We start from the raw sequence: 23,988 nt of genomic DNA on the forward strand, positions 1-23,988 counted from the left end.
TCTTGTTTTGGCTCATGGATGACCATCTTCTTCCTGTGTCATCACACCTTCTCCCCAGTGTGCAAGTCTATGTCCAGATTTCCTCCTTTTATAAGGACACTGGATTGGGGTCCACCCTAAGGACCTCGTTTTAACCTCATTACCATATTAAAGACCCTCTCTGCAAGTACATTTGCATTCTGGGGATTAGGACTTTAAAATATGAACTCTGGCAGGGGGAGGGGACACCATTCAGCCACTAACAGTGGTCATGCGTGAGGTGACTAGTTCTTGGATGAAACCTGCTAGTGTCCTAACAGCTGGGAGCTCTTAATTTTGAGTTTATTTACTAACTTATTTGGGTGATCAGACAAAGGAATGAAGAGAGTCAGCTGGAGGCTTGAGTTACTCCTTCGATTTTGTGTCTTTCTTCACTGGCACCTTGTTTTCCATGTTGTGGCTTGTGTGAAACCATCTGCCTCAGATTCTGGGGTGTTGGGTTGCCAGAGGACAGACACAGTACATCTTCCATACCGGCTCTTGATAGGAAAATAAACACATACCACATAGGTGGCCTGCATTTGAAGACCAAGTGGTTTGTATTTACAGTAGGCTAGTTATGCCCTGGCCTCGGCCCATAAAAGTGCTTTGATGGAAAGGACTGGAAGGCGCTGCCATAAATTGAGTTTTCTGACAGCATTCGAGTGCCCCGCTCGCTCACCGGCTGCATTTGCTCCTTCCCACAGGCATGGGAGACAGCATACCATTATGCCTTCAAAAGTCAACTACCAGGCAAACATCTGGGCTCTGAAGGAGGAGGGCTGTACACACATCGTAGTGACCACGGCCTGTGGCTCCTTGAGGGAAGAGATTCAGCCCGGTGATATCGTCATTATTGATCAGTTCATCGACAGGTGAGCAGGCCCTCTAAGGTGCTTAAGGCTCGGGGGAGATCATTCCCAGTTCAAATGGAGGTTGTATGGGGGCCTGGGAAGGAGCGGAGGGCAGTCCCACAGATGTGCTTGAAGCTTTGCATTGTGGGAAGTTGTTAAACAGCTGCAGACCAGAGTAAGAATCAGCTTTCCGGTGACCAGTTCCCCGCTCTGCCATTCCTCAGTTCGCTGTGGTCTGTAATGTGAATAGATAAGAACGCCCGTAGACACAAGCAAATGGCTTCATGTTTCCTTAGTATTCGCTCTCTGGACTCCACTCCCCTTCTCCCTGTTGTCCCAGGGACTATTTTTAAGTTGTTTTTTTCAAGTAAGATTCCAGAGGGGGTCTACTCATGACATGTGTGAGCTAATAATGTTTCAGCCACCACCTTTTAATCTTTCTCTTGTTGTCCTGTAGCATCCCTATAGCAGATTTTACAGATTGCCTCTTTAAGTGTCAGTGTCTTCTCCTGTCCCCTGTGTTTGCTGTAAACCAGCCGGTAAATCTGGACCTGAGGAGAGCCAGGTCCACATTCTTGGCAAGAACCCTCCCTTCTGCATCATATTGGCAGGCTCGTCATGTCTGGTTGTCTTTACATGGTGTTACGATCGACCAGTTGGTTCAAGAGCTAGGGGCTTTTTTATTATTTAATTGTATAAATAATATATAACGTTCCTTTACCCCAAAAAAAGGAAAAAAAATTCAGCAGTAATAAACTGCCACGATCCTAGACTTTTTCTGAATTTAGAAATTATTGAAGAGTGGGTCCCATTGGTTAAGTATCCCGACTCTTGATATGAGCTCAGGTTGTGATCTCAAGGTCGCAAGATCAAGCCCCGCTTCGGTCTTCACCCTCAGCATGGGGTCTGTTTGAGATTCTCTCGCTCTCTCTCCCCGTTCCCCCTGCTCCCTCTTTCTAAAAGAAACAAATAAAATCTTAAAAAAATAAAGTAGTTGAAGAAATCACAAAGTGAGTGGTCTCCTAGGAGTCCCTTCCCATTGCCCCCAGTCCCCCCACAATTCCTGGTGAAAGGAACCACCTCCCAGAGTGGTATTCCAGATGGAGACAGGTGACTACGCTCTGCACCTTGAATCGGTGGTGGGGAGAAGTAGCGCAGAGTTTAAGCCATCCAGTGGCTCCTGCTGAAGTCCCCAGATGATCACCTCTGTCCATCCCACCCTCCCCATCTGCTGTCACTGATTTTTTCCCACCCAAGCACTGCTCTCACCTCTTCCACAGGAGGAAAGTTTATTCAGTCCAGTTCTCTGTGTTTTCTGTCCGTCAGGGAACTATTCTAATTTAGAGTCCATCAGAAGCATTCCTGATGGTTTCCAGTGGAGTGAAACTGTTTGGTGGAAGTGTATGAAACTGACCATTCTCTAGGTTAGAAATGGTTGAATATCAGCGGTTTCTTGTGGTTCAGCCTAATAAATAATAGGGGTAGACTGAAATTCGTACATGCCCTTCACCTGTCATTTTTCCTGTTACTATTTCAGCACCTGACACCATGTATGTATTGTTCATCTTTCCCTCTAGAACATAGGTCGTGTGAGGGCAAAGACCCTATTTGCCACTTTACCCCTAACACACACACATGCCTGTAGTTGCTCGGTTAGTATTTTTATGATACTTGTTTTTTTGTTTTGTTGTGTTTTGTTGTTAGATTTTATTTATTTATTTGATAGAGATCACAAGTAGGCAGAGAAGCAGGCAGAGAGAGAGGAGGAAGCAGGCTCCCTGCTGAGCAGAGAGCCCGATGCGGGGCTCGATCCCAGGACCCTGGGATCATGACCTGAGCTGAAGGCAGAGGCTTTAACCCACTGAGCCACCCAGGCACCCTGGTTAGTATTTTTAGAGCAATTGAATGAATATGATCATTTGAAGGAAGAGGGAGGCTGAGATTCTTAATCAAGATCTCTGTGGTTGTCAAAGTCCATGTGTTTGGAGGTAATGACTTAAGAAAATGGTTGTAAAATGCTTGTTCAATAAAGCAGAGTACATGGGGCGCCTGGCTGGCTCAGTCAGCAGAGCATGGCACACTTGATCCTCAGGGTCGTGAGTTCAAGCCCCACGTTGGGCATGGGGCCTTCTTAAAAAAATAAAGCAGCATACAAAACTCCCTATTCAGACTGGTCCAGATTTATATATAAAGTATCATCGAAGTTCCTGGAAAGAAAAGTCTGACTTTGGTCTTAAGCCTCAGATTAGTTAAATTTCACCATTTGTTAAGTGGTATAAGTGTACACTCACCTTTGCCAGATCTTTTCCTCGTAAATAGTAAATGTAGGTGTTTCATATACCAGCTCTTTCAAGAAAGCAGTTGGAGCACAAAGATGGAGAATAGAAAAGAGAACAGGTATTGCATCGTATCTGGTTTCATTCTGTCTTAGCAGTCCTTAGCCGTGTAACCTTAAGATCTTCTGCTATCTGTTTTCTTTTATGTCCTGTGTGGATAACCTGACTCCTTACTCTTTTTTTTTTTTTTTTTAATTTTACTTATTTATTCGAGAGAGTGTGAGTGAGAGGGTGAGAGAGAGCATGAACAGAGCAGAGGCATAGGGAGAAGCAGACTCCCCACTAAGCAGGGAGCCCGGTGCAGGGCCCGACCCCAGGACCCTGGGATCATGACCTGAGCCACCTAGACACCCCCTAATCTCCTTACTCTTACCTTGGAAGTTCAAAGTCTCTAGCAAGTGCCTTTTATGGGATCTAGCACCTGCTACCTGCCCAGTTCATGGGTGTCATTATCGTGAATGTGGCATGTTGGCTGGAGGAGTCTGTAATTAACACTATTCTGTAACAAGAGAAGAAATGTTCTCTTTTTTTTTTTTTTTAAGATTTTATTTATTTCTTTGACAGACAGAGATCACAAGTAGGCAGAGAGGCAGGCAGTGAGGGGTGGGGGGAGCAGGCTCCCTGCTGAGCAGAGAGCCCGATGCGGGGCTCGATCCCAGGACCCTGAGATCATGACCTGAGCTGAAGGCAGAGGCTTTAACCCACTGAGCCACCCAGGCGCCCCAGAAGAAACGTTCTCTTAAGAGGAGGAACCCTAAGGGAATGTCATTTAGAAGAAATCTCAAATTTTATATTGATGACATATTGCAGTGGTAACATTTTGAATTTGTTGGGCTAGATATGATATTAAAGCTAATTTTACCTCTTTTCCTTTTTTTAATGCATCTGTTAGAAAATTTAAGATTGCACTGGGTGGCTTGTGTTCGATTGCTGTTGGTCGGTGTTTCTGAATGATACTGCTGCTGGCGGAGTCAGTTCACCAGGCTTGGGCGCATACGTGATTTACTGTATGTTTGTCTCAGAAGAGGAGAGAATCAGCACTTTTTGCCTTACGAGTAGTGGCCTTCTTGTGTTGTACTAATAATGGGGCTTTGTTGAAGGTGAATCAGGTTCAGGCAGGCACCTGATGTGTCCTCTCGGTGCCGCACGCTGAGCTAGAGGCTGAGCTGCCTGCAGCCAAATACCCCGCCCCAGCTTGGGGAGCGAAATCCCAGCATTCTGTGAAGCTGCCCAGTGGATTAAAGCCACGGGGACGGGAGCCCTGGATCAGGTTTTGTCTTGGCTCTGTTTAGCCTCAGACACATCGGTGGCCCGTGGCCCTCTCTTCAGAATCCAAAGTCGAGCTCCACCATCATGGAGTCATCTTCTATCCAGTCAGTTCTCCAGGGTCTGATCTGGAAACACACATTCGCTTATTGCTGCCACTTTCCTGGCACATTATCCTGGAACAAATATCCTCGTGCTAAAGGGGCCTTCAGAGGTTGAGAGAGATCTTTTTGATCTCCCTAACAGAAATGTGTGATAAAGAGTCATGATTGGGGTAGGGGGGGCTCCAGGGTGGCTCAAGTCAGTTAAACTCCTGCCTTCGGCTCAGGTCATGATCTTGGGGTCCTGGGTTCGAGCCCCGCAATGGGCTCCCTGCTCGGCGGGGAGCCTGCTTCTCCCTCTGCCTCTGCCTACAGCTCCCCCTGCTTGTGTGCTCTCACACTTCTCTCTCAAATAAAATATTAAAAAAAAAAAATTCAAGATGGAGTAGCGTGGCTGTTCTCGCTTAATAGACGGTAGAACTAAAGCACATTACTTCCTCTGCCCTTGGTGCCCAGCGTAGGGAAGACCACCACCGACCTGGTCCCTCAGCCTTGCCGTGCGTACCTGAGAGGCCATCTAGGTTGAAGAGTGACAGGTGGCTCTGACTTCATCGTTGTTTTTAAAAAACATTTAGATTTCTACTCTAAAAACGGAATATACCTTTAAAGGAGTCTGATGGGCTGGAAACTCTTTTAATAAGCTCATGGTCTTCTGAAAATAATTTGGTTTTCTCTCTGCGGTGTTCCTGCCTGTGAAGAGCTGAAAGCCTGGGCCTGAGAGAAGGGGAATGGGATGTGGCTGACCTGGAGAGAGCAGGACAACAGACCGGTGGGGAGGGGAGTGGCTCCAGGTATTTTTGGGGTATGTGCCCTTGTGCATCTCTTCCTCAGACACGCAAGGAAATGCCTTAGCTAATATTTAAAGTCAAAATAATCTTCTTGTGTTTGTGATTAGGGCAGCTGTAGAAAGCAAAATGGATCTTGGTCTAAATTTAAATACCAGAAATGTGTTGTTGGTTTTGTGATTTTCCCATTCTTACTGGAGAGGGATAGGTTACTTGACTGTGCCCTGGCCCCGGGTCCGGGGCTCCTTGGGCGATGTTCCTCACAAACCAAAGTTAAAAATAGCACCTGATAACCAAGAACTTGGAGGATGCTTGCCCACAGTGTCTTTGGTGCCTCATACCTCCTGATGAATGGGGTTTGATGAATCCATTTCTTTTGCCTCAGTGGAGGTCCTTATTTTAGAGCCACAGGTTATTTGACAATTCAGGATCAAACCTGATTAAAAGTGGGACTTGTTTCTCTTCCGGGTGGTCATTCCACAATCCATCTGAACCCCGGAAAGAATTTGTCTGACCTTTGTCTGTCCCAAGAGACCATTTATACTTTAAAAGGATCTTACAAAGGAGATGCTCCAAGATTCATAATTTGGAGGTTCTTCTGTGGTACAAACCTTTGTATGTGCAGCATGTTCCTGTCACCCCAAATACTCTCCACACTGTGCAAGGTAGCCACGGGTAGAGGATTCTGGCAGTTCCACATGTGACCAACCTCCTCACCATCCGTCCTGATTGTCACTGTGGAAAGAAATTGAATTCACCAGGTATCTACAAGCTCTTGGGAAAGATGCCCACATTCTATTAAATTGTTTTTTTAAAAGATGCAGTTTAGTAGGACCCATTCACCCACGAGGGCTGTGAGAACTCTCTCAGGCTGTGCCCAGCAAACATATCTGTTAAGGACAAGGATAGGATTCTTACATTTATTTATTTGTTTGTTTATTATTTATCTATTTATTTATTTATGATTTTATTTATTTATCTGACAGACACAGTGAGAGAGGGAGCACAGCACAAGCAGGGGAGTGGGAGCGCGAGAAGCAGGCTTCCCGCCTGCCGAGCAGGGAGCACAATGCGGGGCTCGAACCCAGGACCCTGGAATCATGACCTGAGCCAAAGGCAGACACTTAACGATTGAGCCACCCAGGTGCCCAGATTCTTGCTTTCTAACAGTGGTCTTTATCAGGAATGTTTTACAGATAAGGACTTTTTTTTTTTTTTTTTTTTTTTGACAATGCGACAAATACAACCAAAAAATTAACAATGAAAACATCAGGGTGTGATCCCTGACGGCAGATGTTTTCTGCCCAATGCTGTTCCCACGTTGGCCTGACATGCCTGAGGCCCCCAGTTAGATTCTGCTGGAAGAATGCAGTGGGAGAAGCCCCAGCGTGGAAGTGTGAACATCCAGAATTGTTTCCTGGCTCTGCCCCCAGATTCTTTGGTCACTTAGTGTCCTTGCTGCTAGGTGAGGTCTGAGCTATGATGTCTTCCCTTTTCAGAGAGTCCTACACTTGCTACATTAGGGAAAGTTTTGACTAAGCGAGGCTGCAATACTTGCTGGCTTATTCATCAGGAAAGTCCCACTGTAAACATGGCAGTAAGGGATTATGTCAGTTTGTTTCCCCCTCCCAAAGCCCTGGGCTTCCCCTCTCGGCCTCAGTGCCATGATGTAAGATTGCTGTTGCCCGCCCCTGTCGCAGACTGGCCTGAAGGTTGGGGTGTGCTCTGATGTCCGTTAATCACCAGTCTTTGGACCTCTGGGGCAGGGTGTGGATTTTTATCCACACTTGCTGCAGTTATGGTAAGCAATTGCCCAGGAAGCCCTCCTTTGGCTCTTTTCCCATTCCTCTTAGCAGCTATTTGAAAACCTTTACTGTTCTCACGGTGTCCTCCCCAACTCCTTCACTCTTGGTTGAAAATGTCTCTTCTTTATGTGAAAACAGAAGCTATTTGGCCTAAACTGACCATGTTTCTTCTCCTTCCTTCTCACCAGTTTACTTGCATGCCTGCCCTCTGTCATCTTCCTGCCTACACCTGTCCTGGGAGCCAGGTGTAGGCTACTCCCATGTTCCCGGGACTTCCCACATTCTGCTCTGCAGCCTGGCTTTATGTCCTTTCTCTTAATAAAACTGCTGATAAGCTCCCAATTTTTGAACTCCTACTAAGTGCCACAAATCACTTAATCCTGCTCACCACATACGAGGGTAGTTTTCTGGGTTATAGCCAAGGAAACTTAAGACTCAAAAATATCGGTCATTTGCTAGTAGGTGGGACCTGTGGATTTTGAATTCTGTTAATGTCCAAAGCCTGTGACCTCACCCACCCCTCACACACAGACTTCCAGTCCTGCCCTCCCCCTTCACAGTCACACTGGCCACTGGATCCAGGACAGGGTCCCATAGATACCTCATGCTTTATAATTCAAAATTAAATTATCTTTGGGGGGGGGTGCCTGGGTGGCTCAGTCAGTTAAACATCTGCCTTTAGCTCAGGTCACGATCCCGGGGTCCTGAGATCGAGCCCCACATTGGCTCTCCACTTACTGGGGAGTTTGCTTTTGCCTCTGCCTGCTGCTCCCCCTGCTCATGCGCATGCTCACTCGCTCTGTCAAATAAATAAAATATTTTTTAAAAAATAAAAAAATAGATTCTCCTCCTTGGATATCTTCCAACCCCACACTCTCACTCTCACCCCACCCTGGTTCCCTGTTCCCTACTTGGAAAGTTGCTAGGTTGATACAGCGGTGCTGCTGTCCACTTGGTAGCTGCTGCCATGGCCCTGTGTCGCCGGTGCACAGAGAGTCCATCTTTGGGTCATACCTGTGCTTGCTTTGAACCACCTTCTGTTCTCCATCCCCACTGCTTTCATCTGGTCAGTGCTTTTTTTCCCAACCCTTTTTCTGCCCAGCATGCCTCCTGCAAAGCCAGTTTTGACATTACTCTCTGAAAACATAAGAGAAAGACATGATCAGGAAAGTGCTAGAGCACCTGGATGGCTCCATCCGTTGAGTGTCCGACTATTAATCTCAGCTCAGGTCTTGATCTTAGGGTTGTGAGTTCAAGACCGACATTGTGCTCCATGCCCAGCATGGAGCCCACTTGAGAAAAAAAAAAGGTGCTGGAAATGGAGCATCCACACGTCTTTGGGAGGGCTTGCCTCAGAACCTTTATTTGGTTGGGGTTTGTTTTTTTCTGAGATTTTATTTGACAGAGATCACAAGGAGGCAGAGAGGCAGGCAGGGGCAGGGGGCGAAGCAGGCTCCCTGCTGAGCAGAAAGCCAGGTGGGGGGCTCATCCCAGGACCCTGAGATCATGACCTGAGCCGAAGGCAGAGGCTTAACCCACTTAGCCACCCAGGTGCCCCATTGGTTGGGGTTTTACCGAGCAGTGATGAGTACCAGCCCAGAGTTCACATCACAGTCCGGGGGAAGGAATGTCCTAACAAGCTCTGTATGCAGAACACCTCAGCACTTAACTGTAATATGATGTCATTTTTTCCTATTTCCTTTTCTCATCAATGCTGATGATCTTTGACATGTACTTAGAAATATCTTGTCACCTCCGCCGTGGTTTCTTCCATTGCCTTTGTACTGCCCATTTCCCTCTCCCCAATGAAGTATTAATGTTTATTATCTGGTTACATCTATTCTTTTGAACGTGAAGTTGTTATTTCTGGATAATTTTGAAGTGAAAGAAAATATTAAGCTCTTCCCACATGTCAGATGCTCTTAGGTCCTGGGTAATTAACCTTCACATACCTATTGCTGGTAGAGATAGTTACAACTCTTTTTTTTTTTTTTTAAGATTTTATTTATTTATTTGACAGAGATCAAAGTAGGCAGAGAGGCAGGCAGGGGCGGGGGGAAACAGGCTCCCCACCAAGCTATGCGGGGTCCGATCCCAGGACCCTGGGACCATGACCCGAGCTGAAGGCAGAGGCTTTAACCCACTGAGCCACCCAGGCGCCCCTCTTTTTTATTTTCTTTCCAAGATTTATTTATTTTTAGAGAGCGAGAGCATGCGAGTCAGGGGCAGAGGGAGGGAATCTTCAAGTAGACTTCGTGCTGAGCTCGGAGCCTGGCACGGGGCTCCATCTCACTGCCCGTGAGAGCATGACCTGAGTCACAGTCAAGAGTTGGATACTTAACTGAGTAAGCCACCCAGGTGCCCCTTTGTTAAGAGGCCGTCTGACTCAGTAAGGTTTAAAATATTTATGCCTTTCCAACGAGCCTTCCTTTTGTGGTTTGTAGTTCTAAGAATAAAAGCACCAAATGGTGTATTTTTCTAGACACATGTAACCAGGACGTGTGTGTGTTGTTTCTTAAGAGCAGCCTAAGGCAGTGGTGGAACAGCTATCCTGTGGAATGCAGTGAAGTTGTAAACAGGATTTGTTCAAGTTACATACACTGACCTGGAGCCATGTCCATGATACTTTACAGTGAAGCAAAGCTGCTTCTGTGGTCCTGTGTTCCTGGTGCTGTGAATTATCACAGCACTAGGAAACGTCGTGGATATACCTTTTATGACCCCCTTGTACAGATGAGAAAACTGAGGCCCATAGAGATTTTACTCAGCATGTATGTCAGAGCCAGGATTTTACTATTATGTTGCTGGTCTGCACGCCCTGTTCCGCAAGTCCTCATGAAAAGTATGAAATGGGAGGAGAAAACTGTACATGTTTATTAAACAGTCTTGCCTCCTCACTGGGATATAAATACAGGTTTTTCTCATTTCCTGTGGCACTGTAAGCTCTCATTAGGTCAGAGCAATGGAGGGATCTTCATTACGTGTCCAAATATAGAAGCTCTCAGTTCCTTCTGGTGAAGAGAACGGATTCATTCCATGTCATAATGGGTTGCCATTCATGTTGTTCGTGTCAAAATTTCCTGTACTTTTCCCCACTATAGTTTTACTGTTTTTTTTTTTAAAGATTTTATTTATTTATTTGACAGAGAACACAAGTAGGCAGAGAGGCAGGCGGCGGGGGGGGGCGGGGAGCAGGCTCCCCACTGAGCAGAGAGCCCAATGCAGGGCTCAATCCCAGGACCCTGGAATCATGACCTGAACCGAAGGCAGAGGTTTTAACCCATTGAGCCACCCAGGCGCCCCATAGTTTTATTTTTATTTATTTATTTAAGAGAGAGAGTACAGGCAGGATGGGGCAGGAGGGGTAGGATGGAAAGGGAGAGACAGAATCTTAAACAGACTCCATTCTCGGCTTAGAACCCAGACTTGGGGCTTGATCTCAGGATCCTGAGATCATGACCTGAGCTGAAATCGAGTTAGATGCTTAACACACTGAGCCACCCAGGCTCCCCTCCCCACTGCAGTGTTAAACTCTCTTCTTCTCCCTCAGCACTCTACCTTTCTCCTCCAGATGGGAACCCTTTGTACCCTAACTCCATGACCTAAATCTTCTAGGATTTGACCCTTCACTTATACATATGCTCACAACAGGGGCACCGGGGTGGTGTGGTTGGCTGAGCATCTTCTGATTCTTGGTTTTGGCTCAGGTCGTGATCTCAGGAATGTGAGATCGAGCCCCGTGTTGGGCTCTGCACTCAGTATGGAGTCTACTTGAGATTCTCTTTCCCTCTCCCTCTGCCCCTCTCACTCGTGCTTACTCTCTCTCAAATAAATAAATAAATAGATCTTAAAATAAATAAATAAACAGGGATGCCTGGGTGGCTCAGTCGTTAAGTGTCTGCCTTCAGCTCAGGTCCTGAATCGGGCTCCCTGCTCAGCGGGGAGCCTGCTTCTCCCTCTCCCACTCCCCCTGCTTGTGTTCCCTCTCTCACTGTGTCTCTCTCTGTCAAATAAATAAATAAAATCTTTAAATAAATAGATAAGTAAACATGCTCACAACAGTGCTGTCCAAGTGTGCATACCCACACATATATATGCACCTGGAAATTTAGAAAACTTAATCATATTGGTCTTAAAATTATGCATATTTCCTAGAATATAAATATTCTTTTGATCTAACCGGTTGGTGACTTGGCCTTACTTTTTTTTTTTTTGCTATCTTCTATTTGTATACTTAAAAAATTTTTAACTTAAGTTGTCTTTGGTGTTACAGTGTATGTTAAAACTAAAATAATGTCCAACTTAACCTGTGTTTTAGAGCATTTACAAGTAATACATACTTATAATGAGATAAAATGAAAATAGTACAGGAGGGTATATGGTAAAAAGTGAAACCCTCCTCTGTTTCCAGTGGGTGTATGCCTTACCGTAGCCCTTTGAAAGGAAATTGGGTGAAATCTGTCCATTAAACTTGAAAATGTGGGAGGCCTTTGCATCAGTTCCTTGACTGTTTTTGAGGAACATGTACAAGGTAGCTCATTCAGAGATATGAGTTGTACCATTTTTAATTGCCTGTTTTTTGTATAATAACTTAAATATACTGATACATCCATGGTCTTCTATTCAGAACCTTAAATAAATTTCTATGTGCTGATACAGAAATTGTCTTAAAGATCTATCATCATGAACTAAATTGAGCATATTGTCCATATTATCTACCATTTATATATTTTTTAACACACACAAAAAAATGTTTGTGTGACTCTGTAGGAATTCTAGAAAAAGAACAGTTTGTCTTTTTCTTCTATCCTAGCTCACAATGTGCAGTCTTCCCTTTAAACCATCTCTCTCAGCTTCCCACACGTGTAGTCAGATGCCACTGTGTTCTTCCTTACAGACATACTCTCTTCCATTGTTGGCAGTGTGGTTCATTTAAGCTGCTTTCTGAGTGAAAGTGGGTTGTTTTCAGTTTCCTGTTTGTATTAACTTGAGTCGGTTAACATTGGTATGCCCAGTTATCTTTGTGTATGAACATCCTCTTGGGATAAATTGCTAGTGGAACTACTGGGCATCAAGGTGGCCATGACACCTTGCTATATAGAACACTTCCACTTTCCCTCAGAACTCAGGCTTTAATAAAGAGAGGGTGTGGGGGTGTCTGGGTGGCTCAGTCATTTGGGGTTCCGAGTCTTGATTTTGGTTCAGGTCATGATCTCAAGGTTGTAGGATCAAACCCTGCTTCAGACTCCAAGCTCAGTGGAGAGTCTTCTTGAAAATTGTCTCTCTCCTCTTCCTCTGCCCCTCCCCCTGCTCACGTTCTCTCTCTCTCCCTCTCCTTGTCTTTGGGATAAATAAGTCTTTAAAAAAAGAAAAGAGGGATTGGGAGGATTTTTTTGTTTCATTTTGGTTTCTTAGAAACTGAGTTTGAGTTTGTCCATGCGCATTACTATTTAGGTATCTTTTAAGTGACATGGGTGGAATCATTTCCCCAAAACCACAGTACTTATAAGCAGCCATAGGCCCTGCTTTGCCAGTAGATTAATTGACTCATGTTCCTGCATGTTGAGGCTTGTTGGGGATATGTGCTGCCTCACAGATGTGCAGTTGTGTTTGCTTCTGCTGTAGGACAAGTGTTCTCCTTGTTGTTTGCAGCTCCACTTTTCCTCAGAGGGAAATTACTAACAAATGACTGTCCAAGAGTCGACTCGAGTCTACCAGTCAGTTATCAGCCGATTCAACAACCTACCAGTCTTTTTTTTTCTGGGCTTTTTGCTGTTCTGTGTGTGAAAGTGCTCAGTGTTCTCTCCTTGGAAGTCTTGAACTCACTTCTCTTGCCAGTACACAACACAGTTTTGCCTCCTTCACTCTTCCATGCACAGTTTTTTGTTTGTGTGCACACTTCACTTCCCTTAGTATGTGTCCCTGTTTGAGAGCCTCAGACTGTTTTTTTGTGTACCTTCAACTTGAGGTCCATACATGTGTCAAGCCCTGAGGTGGGCACTTGAGAAGTACAGAAGCAGATTTTCCATAAATAGTGGTTGCTAGTGCTGAGCACTTGCTTTCCGTGTCTCATTCAGTCTTCACATTGACCTTTAGAGGGTAGGTGGTATTCTTTATTCCCCCATTTTAAATATGAGGAAATGGATACAAACTGAGGTACAGAGAGATCAGACTGACTTTTCTCTGAGGCACGGAGTTACTGAGTGAGCAGTAAACCCAGCCAAATCAGTCAGTCCCAGAGTGTTTTCCCTTGGGGTCCCAAGCTAAGAGGGAAGTGAAATTCACAGTCCCCTTGCCTCGCTGGGAGGGTTTGCTAATGAAGCTAGAGTTGGGGCCAACCTTCAGCATCATTTCTTTATAACTGGTGGAAGCCACAGCTGGGGTTGACTGTATCTTAAACCACATAAGCACATGTATTATTGTCCTGTTGCTGCTGTAACAAATTACTGTTGACCCTTATACATCATGGGGTTAGGGGTGCTGAGCCCTATTCAGTTGAAAATCCATGTGTAAGGGGCGCCTGGGTGGCTCAGTGGGTTAAGCCGCTGCCTTCGGCTCAGGTCATGATCTCAGGGTCCTGGGATCAAGTCCCGCATCGGGCTCTCTGCTCAGCAGGGAGCCTGCTTCCCTCTCTCTCTCTCTCTGCCTGCCTCTCCGTCTACTTGTGAGCTCTCTCTGTCAAATAAATAAATAAATAAATAAAACCTTAAAAAAAAAAAAAAATCCATGTGTAACTTTTGACCTCCCAAAAACTTAACTGCTGATAGCCTCCTGTTGACCAGAAGCCTCACTGATAACATAAATAGTTGATTAACATACTTTACTTGTTATATGCATTGTGTCCTATATTCTTCTGATAAAGTATGCTACAGAAAAGGTGTTTTTAAGAAAATCATAAGGAAGAGAAAATACATTTACACACTGTACTTTTTATGGCAAAAAATGTGCTCCATTCCCCCTGCCCTGCCATGATTGTAAATCCCATTGCTCTTGGTCAGAATTGCATTCAGCATCAATCATGCCTTACCATTTTATGCTGGACAGGAGTATTGCTATCTACAGTGATTTCCGTTTAAGTCATTAAATTTTTCATTGAATGTGTTGACACTTAAGTTAGTTGTGTGAACAGGACAGATAGGTGGGCAGGCTGTGTGAAGAGGTGTTTTCTCACACGCTCCTTCTCCTGGATCTTGACAGCACAGCCCTGAAACCAATAGAAATATTGGTATTAAAGTGTTCATGTCTTCCTCGGGGCCCAGCCCTTCACTTGCCCCTCCGGGGCTGAGTTTTCTGAGGCTCTGGCCTCAACCGTAGATTCTCCTTGGGGCTGGCTCCTCGTTTGTCTCTAGCTTCCAACCTTGCTTCCGAGCTGCTGGCGGTCGCCTGGACATCTTGGTTGACTCCATGTCATAATGCCTATGCATATGGGTGGATGAACTACATTTGATGATTGGAAATAGAGCATCAAACAGATACAGCAGTTGTAGCTAGTAGTTAAAGAGCTTTGCTTAAAGAGAAAAGTGTAAGATGTTCCACTTGACAGAGGGGACGAACTGTAGTTAATTAGCACTATGTGTATGTGACATAACATAAAGCATAACTAATTCATGTTTTGTCTTAAGATCGAAGGTCAGAACAAAAAGGAATGATTAGGCAAAGAAGGAGTAGAAAGAGAAGAGAAAGGAACAGAAGGTGGGGGGTGTTGTTGCGTGGACATTTATGGGGATAGAGTTGCTGGAGGTTTTTGTGGCTCTGTTTTCCTACTTCATCACAGTTGTAAATGGGGATATTGCTAATACTCGACTCACAGAAGGTGGATACCAAGCCAGGGCTAGAGTACGTGGCACCATTTTATTGGTTAGTTTCACCAAAAGAGGAAAGCCTCTTCGCGGGGAGTAGGACAGCCATTTGACCTGTTCTTCAACCCCATCCGGGATTGCTTGAGGGTCACCTGGGCCTTCCCCAAAGACAAGAGGACACAGGGCTGGGAGGAACACAGGCAGGTTTTCATGCCTGCGGAGCATGGAGGCTTCATTATGGAGCCAGGTGCCTTTGGTGCCAGCTAAGAGTCACTGTTTCCTATGTGACAGGATGGAAGTACCAGATGAATTCTGGTAGGTGGACGCAGCGGCTGTATAAATCGAACCATTATATTTCTCCATGCTCTTCCCTTCCCTCCTGCTCCCGGAAGGAGACATGAAGTGATCCAGCTTCCCCTGCTTTCCCTTGGTCTGTCCCTCCCCGGCTCTCCCCTCTATAGGAAAGATGAAGACTTTCTTTCCTGTATTACTCATGAGTTCAAGTTGAGAACAAGATAAAGGACACAGAAAGTGCTTTATTCTGAAAACTTAAGGTGAAAAATTGCAGGGTGACTTGGCTCTGGGCTCATTTTAGCCTTTTTTGGATTCAAAAATGTTTCACCAAGAATTTGAACTAAGGTTTCAGAACTAATTACAGTGGGTAGAGGAACAAGCTAAATGAGGAGGCAACAAGATTCTGGAAAGTGGAGCAGGACAAATGGCTCTTTTCGTCAGTGGGCCAAGGGTCAGGGATGGAGGGCAGGAACTACCCTCATGAGAGAGAGGCCCATCAAATGCAAGTTAGAACCTTGTTTGGAACTTGAAACTAAAAAAGTATTAGTTAAAAAATTAAAAATAAGTAAAAAAAAAAAAAAAAGACATTTTTGAGGCCATCAGGGAAACTTGCATCTCATCTGTTAGTTGGGATTGAGGAATTGATTTTTATCAAATGTGATCATGACATTACAGTGAAAAATCCACATATTTTGGTTCTTCTGAAGTTGGTGTGAAACAACAAAGTCTGAGATTTGCAACCATGGAAAAGCTAACAGATGAAGCAAGTGTGACAAAGTTTGCATTGTTGAATCTAAGTGATGGATATCTATTGGGTTCACTGCACAACCCCTCTACGTCTACAGTGATTGTGACTTCTTTGGGCCTCCCAAGCCCAAAGTTGAGTTGTACCTACAATCTGCTGTGGTTGTCTGGTCAGTCACCAGACCACACACTTGAATTCCTGTTGGAAAGCATGTTGCTACCAACCCAGAGCCAGAAAAGCCGGACACCATCCTGTAAGCGGCTTTTCCAGCAGTTGCCTTCAGCTTATCCAGAGCTGTCGATTCTAGAGCAAGGACCAAGATGTTGACCGAGGTTACTGTGGATTCACCGGCCCCCACAGGATGGACTGAGGGCTTTTTTAAAAAACAAAACCTTTTCACTTTATTTTGTAGGACCACTAAAAGGCCTCAGACCTTCTATGATGGAAGTCATTCCTGTACCAGAGGAGTGTGCCATATTCCCATGGCTGAGCCGTTCTGCCCTAAAACGAGAGAGGTTCGTAGTCTTTCTGGAAGGTGTGCCAAAATAAGTCATAAGGGCTTGGGGTGGCATCTAGAGAGTTCAGTTAATTGGCTGACAAGCAAGTGGCCCTCTTCCCCACTCCAGCTTGCTTCCTCTACAAGGTTTTTAGAAGACTTTCCCTTTGTTAGTACTGCCTCCACTACTCTCAGTCATTGATAAGCTGAGCCACTCAAAGTTGCAGCCTATCTTTTTCATAGGTTTTGATTTTGCTGCCAGAATACTTTTTATATCATTTAGTGTAGGACAGCCTATTAGTCAAGAGTGGACAGTCTGGAGCCAGATTACTTGGGATCAAATCTCTGCTCTTATTCTTAATAGTTGTGTCTTGTTGGATAAGTTATTTAATGCCACTGCGCCTCAGTTTCCTCGTTTGGAAAATGAAGATAATGAGAATGTATACCTCACAGCACTGTGTGAAGGATGAATGAGTGACTTGTGATTTATAAAGTGCTTTGAGCTGTATCTGTCAGTTATGAGACATCAGCAACTGCTAACTGCTTTTAAGAATTCAGTTTTTGATAATGTGTGAATTGTCAGATTGGCATCATTGGCCTTTGAGCTGAGTTTGGCTATTACTGTCCAGCCTTCTAAACTCCAGGATTACAGTAAAATCTTTGAACTAAGGGGATAGCCCTTTAGCAGAATTATCTAAGCATTGTACTCATTCAGATAGTTTTAAACACTGCATATGGAAAGTAGATGATTTATTGCAGCTTTTGTGTTCAGCCCTGCGTAATTATGTAAAAGTATTTAACTTAGAGTTAACAACAAGGGCTTCTTAACCTCACGGTGGTCTTAAACAAAAATCTAGAATCTCTGAAGCCAGGACTTAAGGGGAGCCTTTTTAGATAGATTACTGCTTGTTGATTCTCTCTGATTTGTGTGAAAATATTTTTTATTTATTTTTTTAAAATGGTAGGTTAAGTTTGTATTTGGGTATTTGGGATATATATGTTTCTAGGTAATTATCAACAGAATATATCAGAAGGTTGCTGCTAGTCTTCCCTCTGGAACGCAGATTGTCCCCGTAATACATTTGCTTTCCGGGGGTAATTAGATGTATATAAGATTCTTGCCCATTTCTAAATGGGGGCGGCCTAAGAATAGGCCTGAGATCATGTACCATAGAAAACACTGAATTCAGGTACCAGCAGTAGAAGGAAGGGAGGGGAAATACTAGTGATGTATGCAGAAACATGCAAATGTGGTGGCTTGGCAATTGGGGATCATTTCCAATAGCAGTTGGCCTCCCTTGAGACCACATTAACTCAGCTATTCTTGGTCTAGCCAAGCCAGGGGGGACCCCCATCCTCTCCCATATAAGACTAAAAGAATGCTAGCAAAGGTGATTTAAGAAGTGGGGCACCTGGGTGGGAAATGAGAAATGGGGCGCCTGGGTGGCTCAGTTGGTTAAGGGTGTGCCCTCAGCTCATGATCCCAGGGTCCTGGGATTGAGCCCCACATTGGGCTCCCTGGTCAGTGGGGAGTCTGTTTCTCCCTTTGCCCCTCCCCTTGCTTGTGCTTGTGCTCTATCTCTCTGTCAAATAAAAGATATTTTAAAAAGAAAATGGGAAAAATAAGCCTTCGGAATATAACTTTATTCCTACATACTCTGAAAGAGATTTTTAAGTATTGTCCAGAAATGTAGAGTAGATGCTGCTGCCCCTTGGCGATGATCACTTTAACTTAAAACATTCACATGACCTTTTGTGTACGGATGAGAAAGGATTGTCAGGGTGAATTGTCAAATGGCAAACAAGATTTCTGCCACTTGTGTTATATATAAAGAGGTAAATATGACAATATCCACATGCAGATAGAGTGTTTTTAGAAAATTTACCCAAAGAAGCTGGTGGTTTCCCTTGGGGAGGTGAAATGGTTCCCCAGATCCTGGGAGGTAGAAAAACCATTTGTCACATACGTGGGGTTAATATTTTGTCCCCGTCACTTCTACCCCCAAAATATTTTCACCTCTAATCATTTTAGGAGGTAATCGGAAGCAAAGTCTTTCAGAGTCTAGACACATAAAATATATTTAGCTTGGTGGTCTAATATTGTTAATATATTTGAAGGATGGTGGTAGATTCAGGAGTTCCATTATTATTGCTCAAAACATGCAAATGAAAGCATGTTTGCCTCAGACCCAGAGATCTCTCAGCCTGTGGTTTGTATTACTGATACATGATGTTGGAGCTGTCTGTTCTTGTGGTTGTGGGGATGCAAAGTGCTGGTTCAAGTGATAAGACCCCATGTCTTATGGATGTGGTTGGTCCACATCCATAATCCTTCACTTTCTCTTCCTCACCATCATGGCACCCCCAGCTAGGGGGATGTGAGAATGGAACATGCCACAGCCCAGTGTACAAGGTGGTTGTGGTATTCCTCCAGTCATTTCTAGAAGTACTGAAGTTTGGCCAAAATATATGGCTTGGTTATTCAGGATTTTAAAAGACATTGAATGAAGATGAGACTGGGCTGGCTATATTTTAATTTGGGGGTGGGGGAGGGAGAGGCGAAGGAGGAGTGATTTAGGCCCTCGAATTTATAACCTGTACTCAAGGGGAAAGTTTTTATTAAGCATAATCTTATTTTCAGCATACATAGTATAAACAAACATGATATAACATCAACTTATACATTGTCTGTGACTTGTCACACTTCTAAATTTGGTGTTGCCAAGGCTCTTATTAAAACTGTTTCTCTCATTGCTGTATCATAGTGAAAATTAGTTTTAAAAAAATAGGTTAATTTGCTTATGTGGTTCCAACATGTGCAGGCTAGACTTTGGCCTAAATTGGAGCTTTTATTGACGTTGAGTCACACCATTTTATATATAAAGTACTTCAGAAATCTTTGCCAGTTATTTGGCAAACAAGTGTAGAAGGTGCCAGGATTAGTAATTGTTAGAAGAGTGGTTTAGCTTTTATCCAGTGTTTACAGTGTGCCCGACACAATCCTTAGCTGTATTATTCTTTAGCTTATTTAACCCTCACGGTACTTCTGTAATACAATCTCATTATTCCCATTTTACAGATGAGAAAATGAAAACATACAAAGATTAAGTGAATTTTTGGCAGTGCTTAAGTGGGTTAACAGTTAATTTTTTTTTTAATTATAAAGGAATGTTGAAGCACAGGCTAGAAATTAAAACCTGAGAATTAGATGTGTGTTATTAATTAGTCACTGGAAAAAGTGATCAAACTTTTAAATAATGTTTTTAAAACCCATTCGTGGCCTTGCCATTAAAGTAAGACACCATCATAAGTTTATCCCTACAGAGAAAAAACCAGCACAATCCCATTCTGTTTTTGCCTTTGGGAGAGACAACAGGCAAAAGAGATTATGAAGAAATCAGTTTCTTTGTTCTGGAGGTGGGGAGATCGGAGAGAGAATCGGAAGCAGGCTCCATACCCAGTTCGGAGCTAGCCACAGAGCTTGATCTCATACCCCTGAGATCATAACCTGAGCCAAAATTAAGAGTTAGACGCTAACCAGCTGAGCCACCCAGGAACCCCCCAAATCATTTTCTAATTAAAAAAAAGCTTCTATAAAAGTCTTTAGATTTTGTGTGAAAGACCAGTCAGGAGCTTGGAAATCATTCTTAACGTGTCTTTGAGGAGACGTGAATAGGATTGGCACCTTAGAAGCTCAGCCTGTGGGGTGAATGACTCAGACTCAAGTCCATGTTCCCAACCCAGCTTAGTCTCTTCAAGCTGCTGAGAAATAAGTGAAATTAAACTGTATAAACAAATGCCTAGTGTAGAGAAGAAGTTCACTGTTCACTTGCACACACTGTTACAGCTCTTGTAGCTGTAAGCTGTGTGTGCAAGGGGTCAGGGGAACAGGGTTATATGATGGGGTGAGGATCTAGGAAACACCCTTCCGTGATCTTCCAGGCTGTCTGAGGGACTGCAGGTACTAGCCATTTATAGTCGAACATGAGGGGAAAGAAAACAAAATAGTTGGGGTGCCTGGGTAGCTCAGTTGTTAAGCGTCTGCCTTCAGCTCAGGTCATGATCCCAGGGTCCTGGGATTGAGCCCCGCATCGGGCTTCTTGCTCAGCGGAAAGCCTGCTTCTCCCTGCCCCCATTCCCCCTGCTTGTGTTCCCTCTCTTGCTATCTCTCTCTCTCTCTCTCTGTCAATAAATAAATAAAATCTTTTAAAAAACCCAGCAAAATAGTAAGCTGTTAACTTACGTTTGTATGTTTTGAGTTTGTGGTTCTTTGTTTTCTAGGTCCTCATAGAGACTGCTAAAAAGTTAGGACTCCGATGCCACTCAAAAGGAACAATGGTCACAATCGAGGGACCTCGTTTTAGCTCCCGGGCAGAAAGCTTCATGTTCCGCACCTGGGGGGCAGATGTTATCAACATGACCACAGTTCCAGAGGTGGTTCTCGCTAAGGAGGCTGGGATTTGCTATGCAAGTATCGCCATGGCGACAGATTATGACTGCTGGAAGGAGCACGAGGAAGCGGTAGGTGGAATTCTCTTCCCAACATGTACGGCTTGGGTTTCTGGGCCCTGTGGGAGCTGTTGAGAGAGTGTCTTCACCATTTGTTCTCTTGTATTAGTTCCAGAGAGTGCCTTTCTGCCAGGTTTTAAAGTCAGCCCTGTATATATGGTCAGGTATTTTCTTTATAGTTCTCTTTTAAAGATACAAAGATCTCCACAGAGAAGAAAAAGACACTTTTATCCACAGATAAACAGTACATCGTGAACATGTAGGTGTGACGGGAATCATAGTGAGATTGGGCCTTACTTTAAGGATGAAAGTGTGTTTGGGTTATAATTTCCTTATCATGTGCTACTGGGTATTGTGTGTGTTTTCATTACCTCTGCCTGGTAAGAGTACTCTCTCTATTTAACCTACCGTGACTGCATGATGTTGGTGTGAGACTGTGACAGCAGAGAAACAAGCCTGTGAGGAACGACTATTCTGGGGCTTTTGGGGGGTTAGCGGGGAAGGGCAGAGATGAGCCAACCAATATAAGAAAGCTCAGGGTTATAGAGAGTTAGTATGGTGAGAAGCACATAGCCAGTTGACCCAACCAAATATTTGTGAAGTCTGGGAAGCCTTTCCAGTGGAAGGGTGGTAGGAAAGACAGGCACACTTGGGTGGGGTGGAGAGGAGGGAGGGAGACAGCACTGTGTAGACCATGTAAGTATTTCACAGGGGATGTCAGTGAGGGGTTCTGGGCTGGAAAGATACCAGTGTCTAGCTGGTATGTGAAGACACTGGACCACTTCAGTCAGGCTTCCAAAATAAATATGTTCACTGTGGAAAACTTCAAACGTCAGTAAAAGGAGAAAGGCTAGTATAAGGAACCCCCAGTTACCCATCATACAACGTTACCAGCCACAGCCAGTCTTATGCCCTATATATGCTCCTACTCACTTCTCTCTCCCCTGCAGTCATGATTTTGATGTATTTTTCCAGAAAAAAAAAATTTCCAGAATGCCTTTATTAAAATATTAAATAATAAAATAACTACAATACCACTATTGTACCAAAAAATATTATTACTTCCTTAATATAACCAAATCCAGACTGTTTACATTTTCCTTCTTGTCTGACATAACCTCGTACTCCTTATAATCCCCATACTGCATTTAAATGATCTGCCTCTTAAATCTCCTTTCATCTAAGATTCCCCTGTCTTTTCACTCCTTGCATTTCACTTGAAGAAACTGGATCATTTGTCCTGTCCCCGGTCTCATTTTATAATGGGGAGGGAGGTGGCACCTGGGTGGCTTAGTTGGTTGAGCACCTGACTCTTAATTTCAGGGTCATGGGATTGAGCTCCATGTCAGGCTCACCACTCAGCAGGGTGTCTGCTAGAGATTCCCTCTCTTCCTGGCTCTCTGCCCTGCCTTCTGCTTGTGTGTGCGCGCGCACACACACACACACTCTCTCAAATAACTAAATAAAAATCTTTAAGAAATAAAATAGAGAAAGGGCCAAAATTACAGTCAAGAGGTTTTAAAGTAAAGAACAAGTGTGGGGTTGTCTCTTGTGAGCACATTTATGGGAGGTGACCTCTTCTCCTTCCCACCGTCTCAGAGCAGCTTGTTGCACTGTCCGTTTTCCTATAAAATAGTAAGATATCCTTATTGTCAGTCCGTCTTTGTATATGGAGTTTGGTTGGACTTGAACACAGGTTCTTTGTTTTGTGTGAATTCCTTGTACCGACTCCTCAGTGTAATAAACCGTTGCTGACTACTGGGGTATTTTGTGTGTAAGAAACTTCCAGATCCTGACACAGCAACATCTCTGACTTGGCAGCTCTGGTCACCTAAGGGAAAGCTGTCAGTCAGTTGGAGCCAACTGAGTTGAAAGCAGAGAGACTGAGCTTTGTGTCAGCGGTAAGGCATGAAGGCAGATAATGATGCTAAATGCCACAAGGAAAGCACAGATGCAAATGGCGTCATCAACCAGCCATGCATGTCACTGTGCTTTAAACCAGATGTGCAGCTTGAGGTGGTACAAAGATTTTCGAGTTGCCGACACCCACCTTCAGATTCCTGTTGCTCCATTTACTTGGAACACTGGGCACATTTTTTGATCCATTTACTCTTTGGTGGGATGGAGCCAGAGGTGAGGGGTGGAGGTTGTTTACTTACAGTTCTGACCTTGCAGGATTTCTGGGAGAATGGAACCAAATCCTGTATGTAGAGCAGCTCCGATAGCTTCTGTAGTTCACATGGCCACCATGATGGATGGGGGAGGGTGTGTGGAAATGTTTGAGAACTTGACATTTGAACTGGACTTTCAACAGAGGTTTAGATTTTATTGTGAGGAGGTTAGTACAACAGGCATTTTGGGTGGAGCCCAACACCTGGAATAAAGACGAGAAAAAGAGATCAGAGTCTGTACAGAAATACCAGTCAAAGGAAGGGGCGCCTGGGTGGCTCAGTTGGTTAAGCGTCTGCCTTCGGCTCAGGTCATGATCTCAGGGTCCTGGGATCGAATCCCACATCGGGCTCTCTGCTCAGCGGAGTCTGCTTTTCCCTCTCCTTCTACCCCTCACCCCCCAACTCTTGCACTCTCTCTCGCTTGCTCTGAAATAAATAAAATCTTAAAAAAAAAAAAAAAAGAACTATCAAAGGAAAAGTGTGAAAAGTATAAGGAAAAAAAATAAATACAAGGTAAATTTCTTGGGTGCTTCATGAGCCTGCACTGGAAGACTGCTTCAAGCAAGCCTCTGCGTGTACCTGGCAGCTCCCATCTGCTGACTGCATTGTATCCCCTCAGTGATGGGACTCCCACCTGCTCCAGTGCTCGTCAGTTTTTTCTAAACACACCTCAGTGTTTGTGGGATGGATCTGGACTTTATATAAACTCCAGAAAATAGAAAGGTGTAATCTTTGCGCCCCTCAACCTCAGATACCCTTGAGGTGTGGCAAGTACTCCACCTCTGATCATTGATTTTATATTCACAACT

The 23,988-nt window shown here is 44.3% G+C and overlaps 1 protein-coding gene and 1 long non-coding RNA gene across 3 annotated transcripts in view; one reads left to right on the plus strand and one right to left on the minus strand.

Annotated features, from left to right (window-relative positions):
• MTAP (methylthioadenosine phosphorylase) overlaps positions 1 to 23,988 on the plus strand; it is a 54,418-nt gene that overhangs the window by 16,306 nt on the left and 14,124 nt on the right. For both annotated transcript variants that reach the window (XR_004383015.1, XM_032860288.1), the window contains exons 4-6: positions 726 to 893; positions 16,416 to 16,518; positions 20,781 to 21,020. Coding sequence is in view for 1 of the 2 variants with exons in the window: in XM_032860288.1 (XP_032716179.1) it covers positions 726 to 893; positions 16,416 to 16,518; positions 20,781 to 21,020 (511 nt within the window). In the remaining variant the exon portion in view is untranslated. The remainder of the gene's footprint in view (positions 1 to 725; positions 894 to 16,415; positions 16,519 to 20,780; positions 21,021 to 23,988) is intronic.
• On the minus strand, positions 5,939 to 20,828 carry LOC116869277. Its single transcript, XR_004383016.1, has 3 exons — positions 20,743 to 20,828; positions 8,180 to 8,302; positions 5,939 to 6,095 (listed from the first exon to the last, which is right to left on the minus strand). It is a non-coding gene; the product is annotated as an uncharacterized LOC116869277 (long non-coding RNA).

This window comes from Lontra canadensis, unplaced genomic scaffold, assembly GCF_010015895.1.
Source record: "Lontra canadensis isolate GAN:19392208 unplaced genomic scaffold, GSC_riverotter_1.0 scaffold19, whole genome shotgun sequence".
Classification (NCBI taxonomy): Eukaryota; Metazoa; Chordata; class Mammalia; order Carnivora; family Mustelidae; genus Lontra; species Lontra canadensis.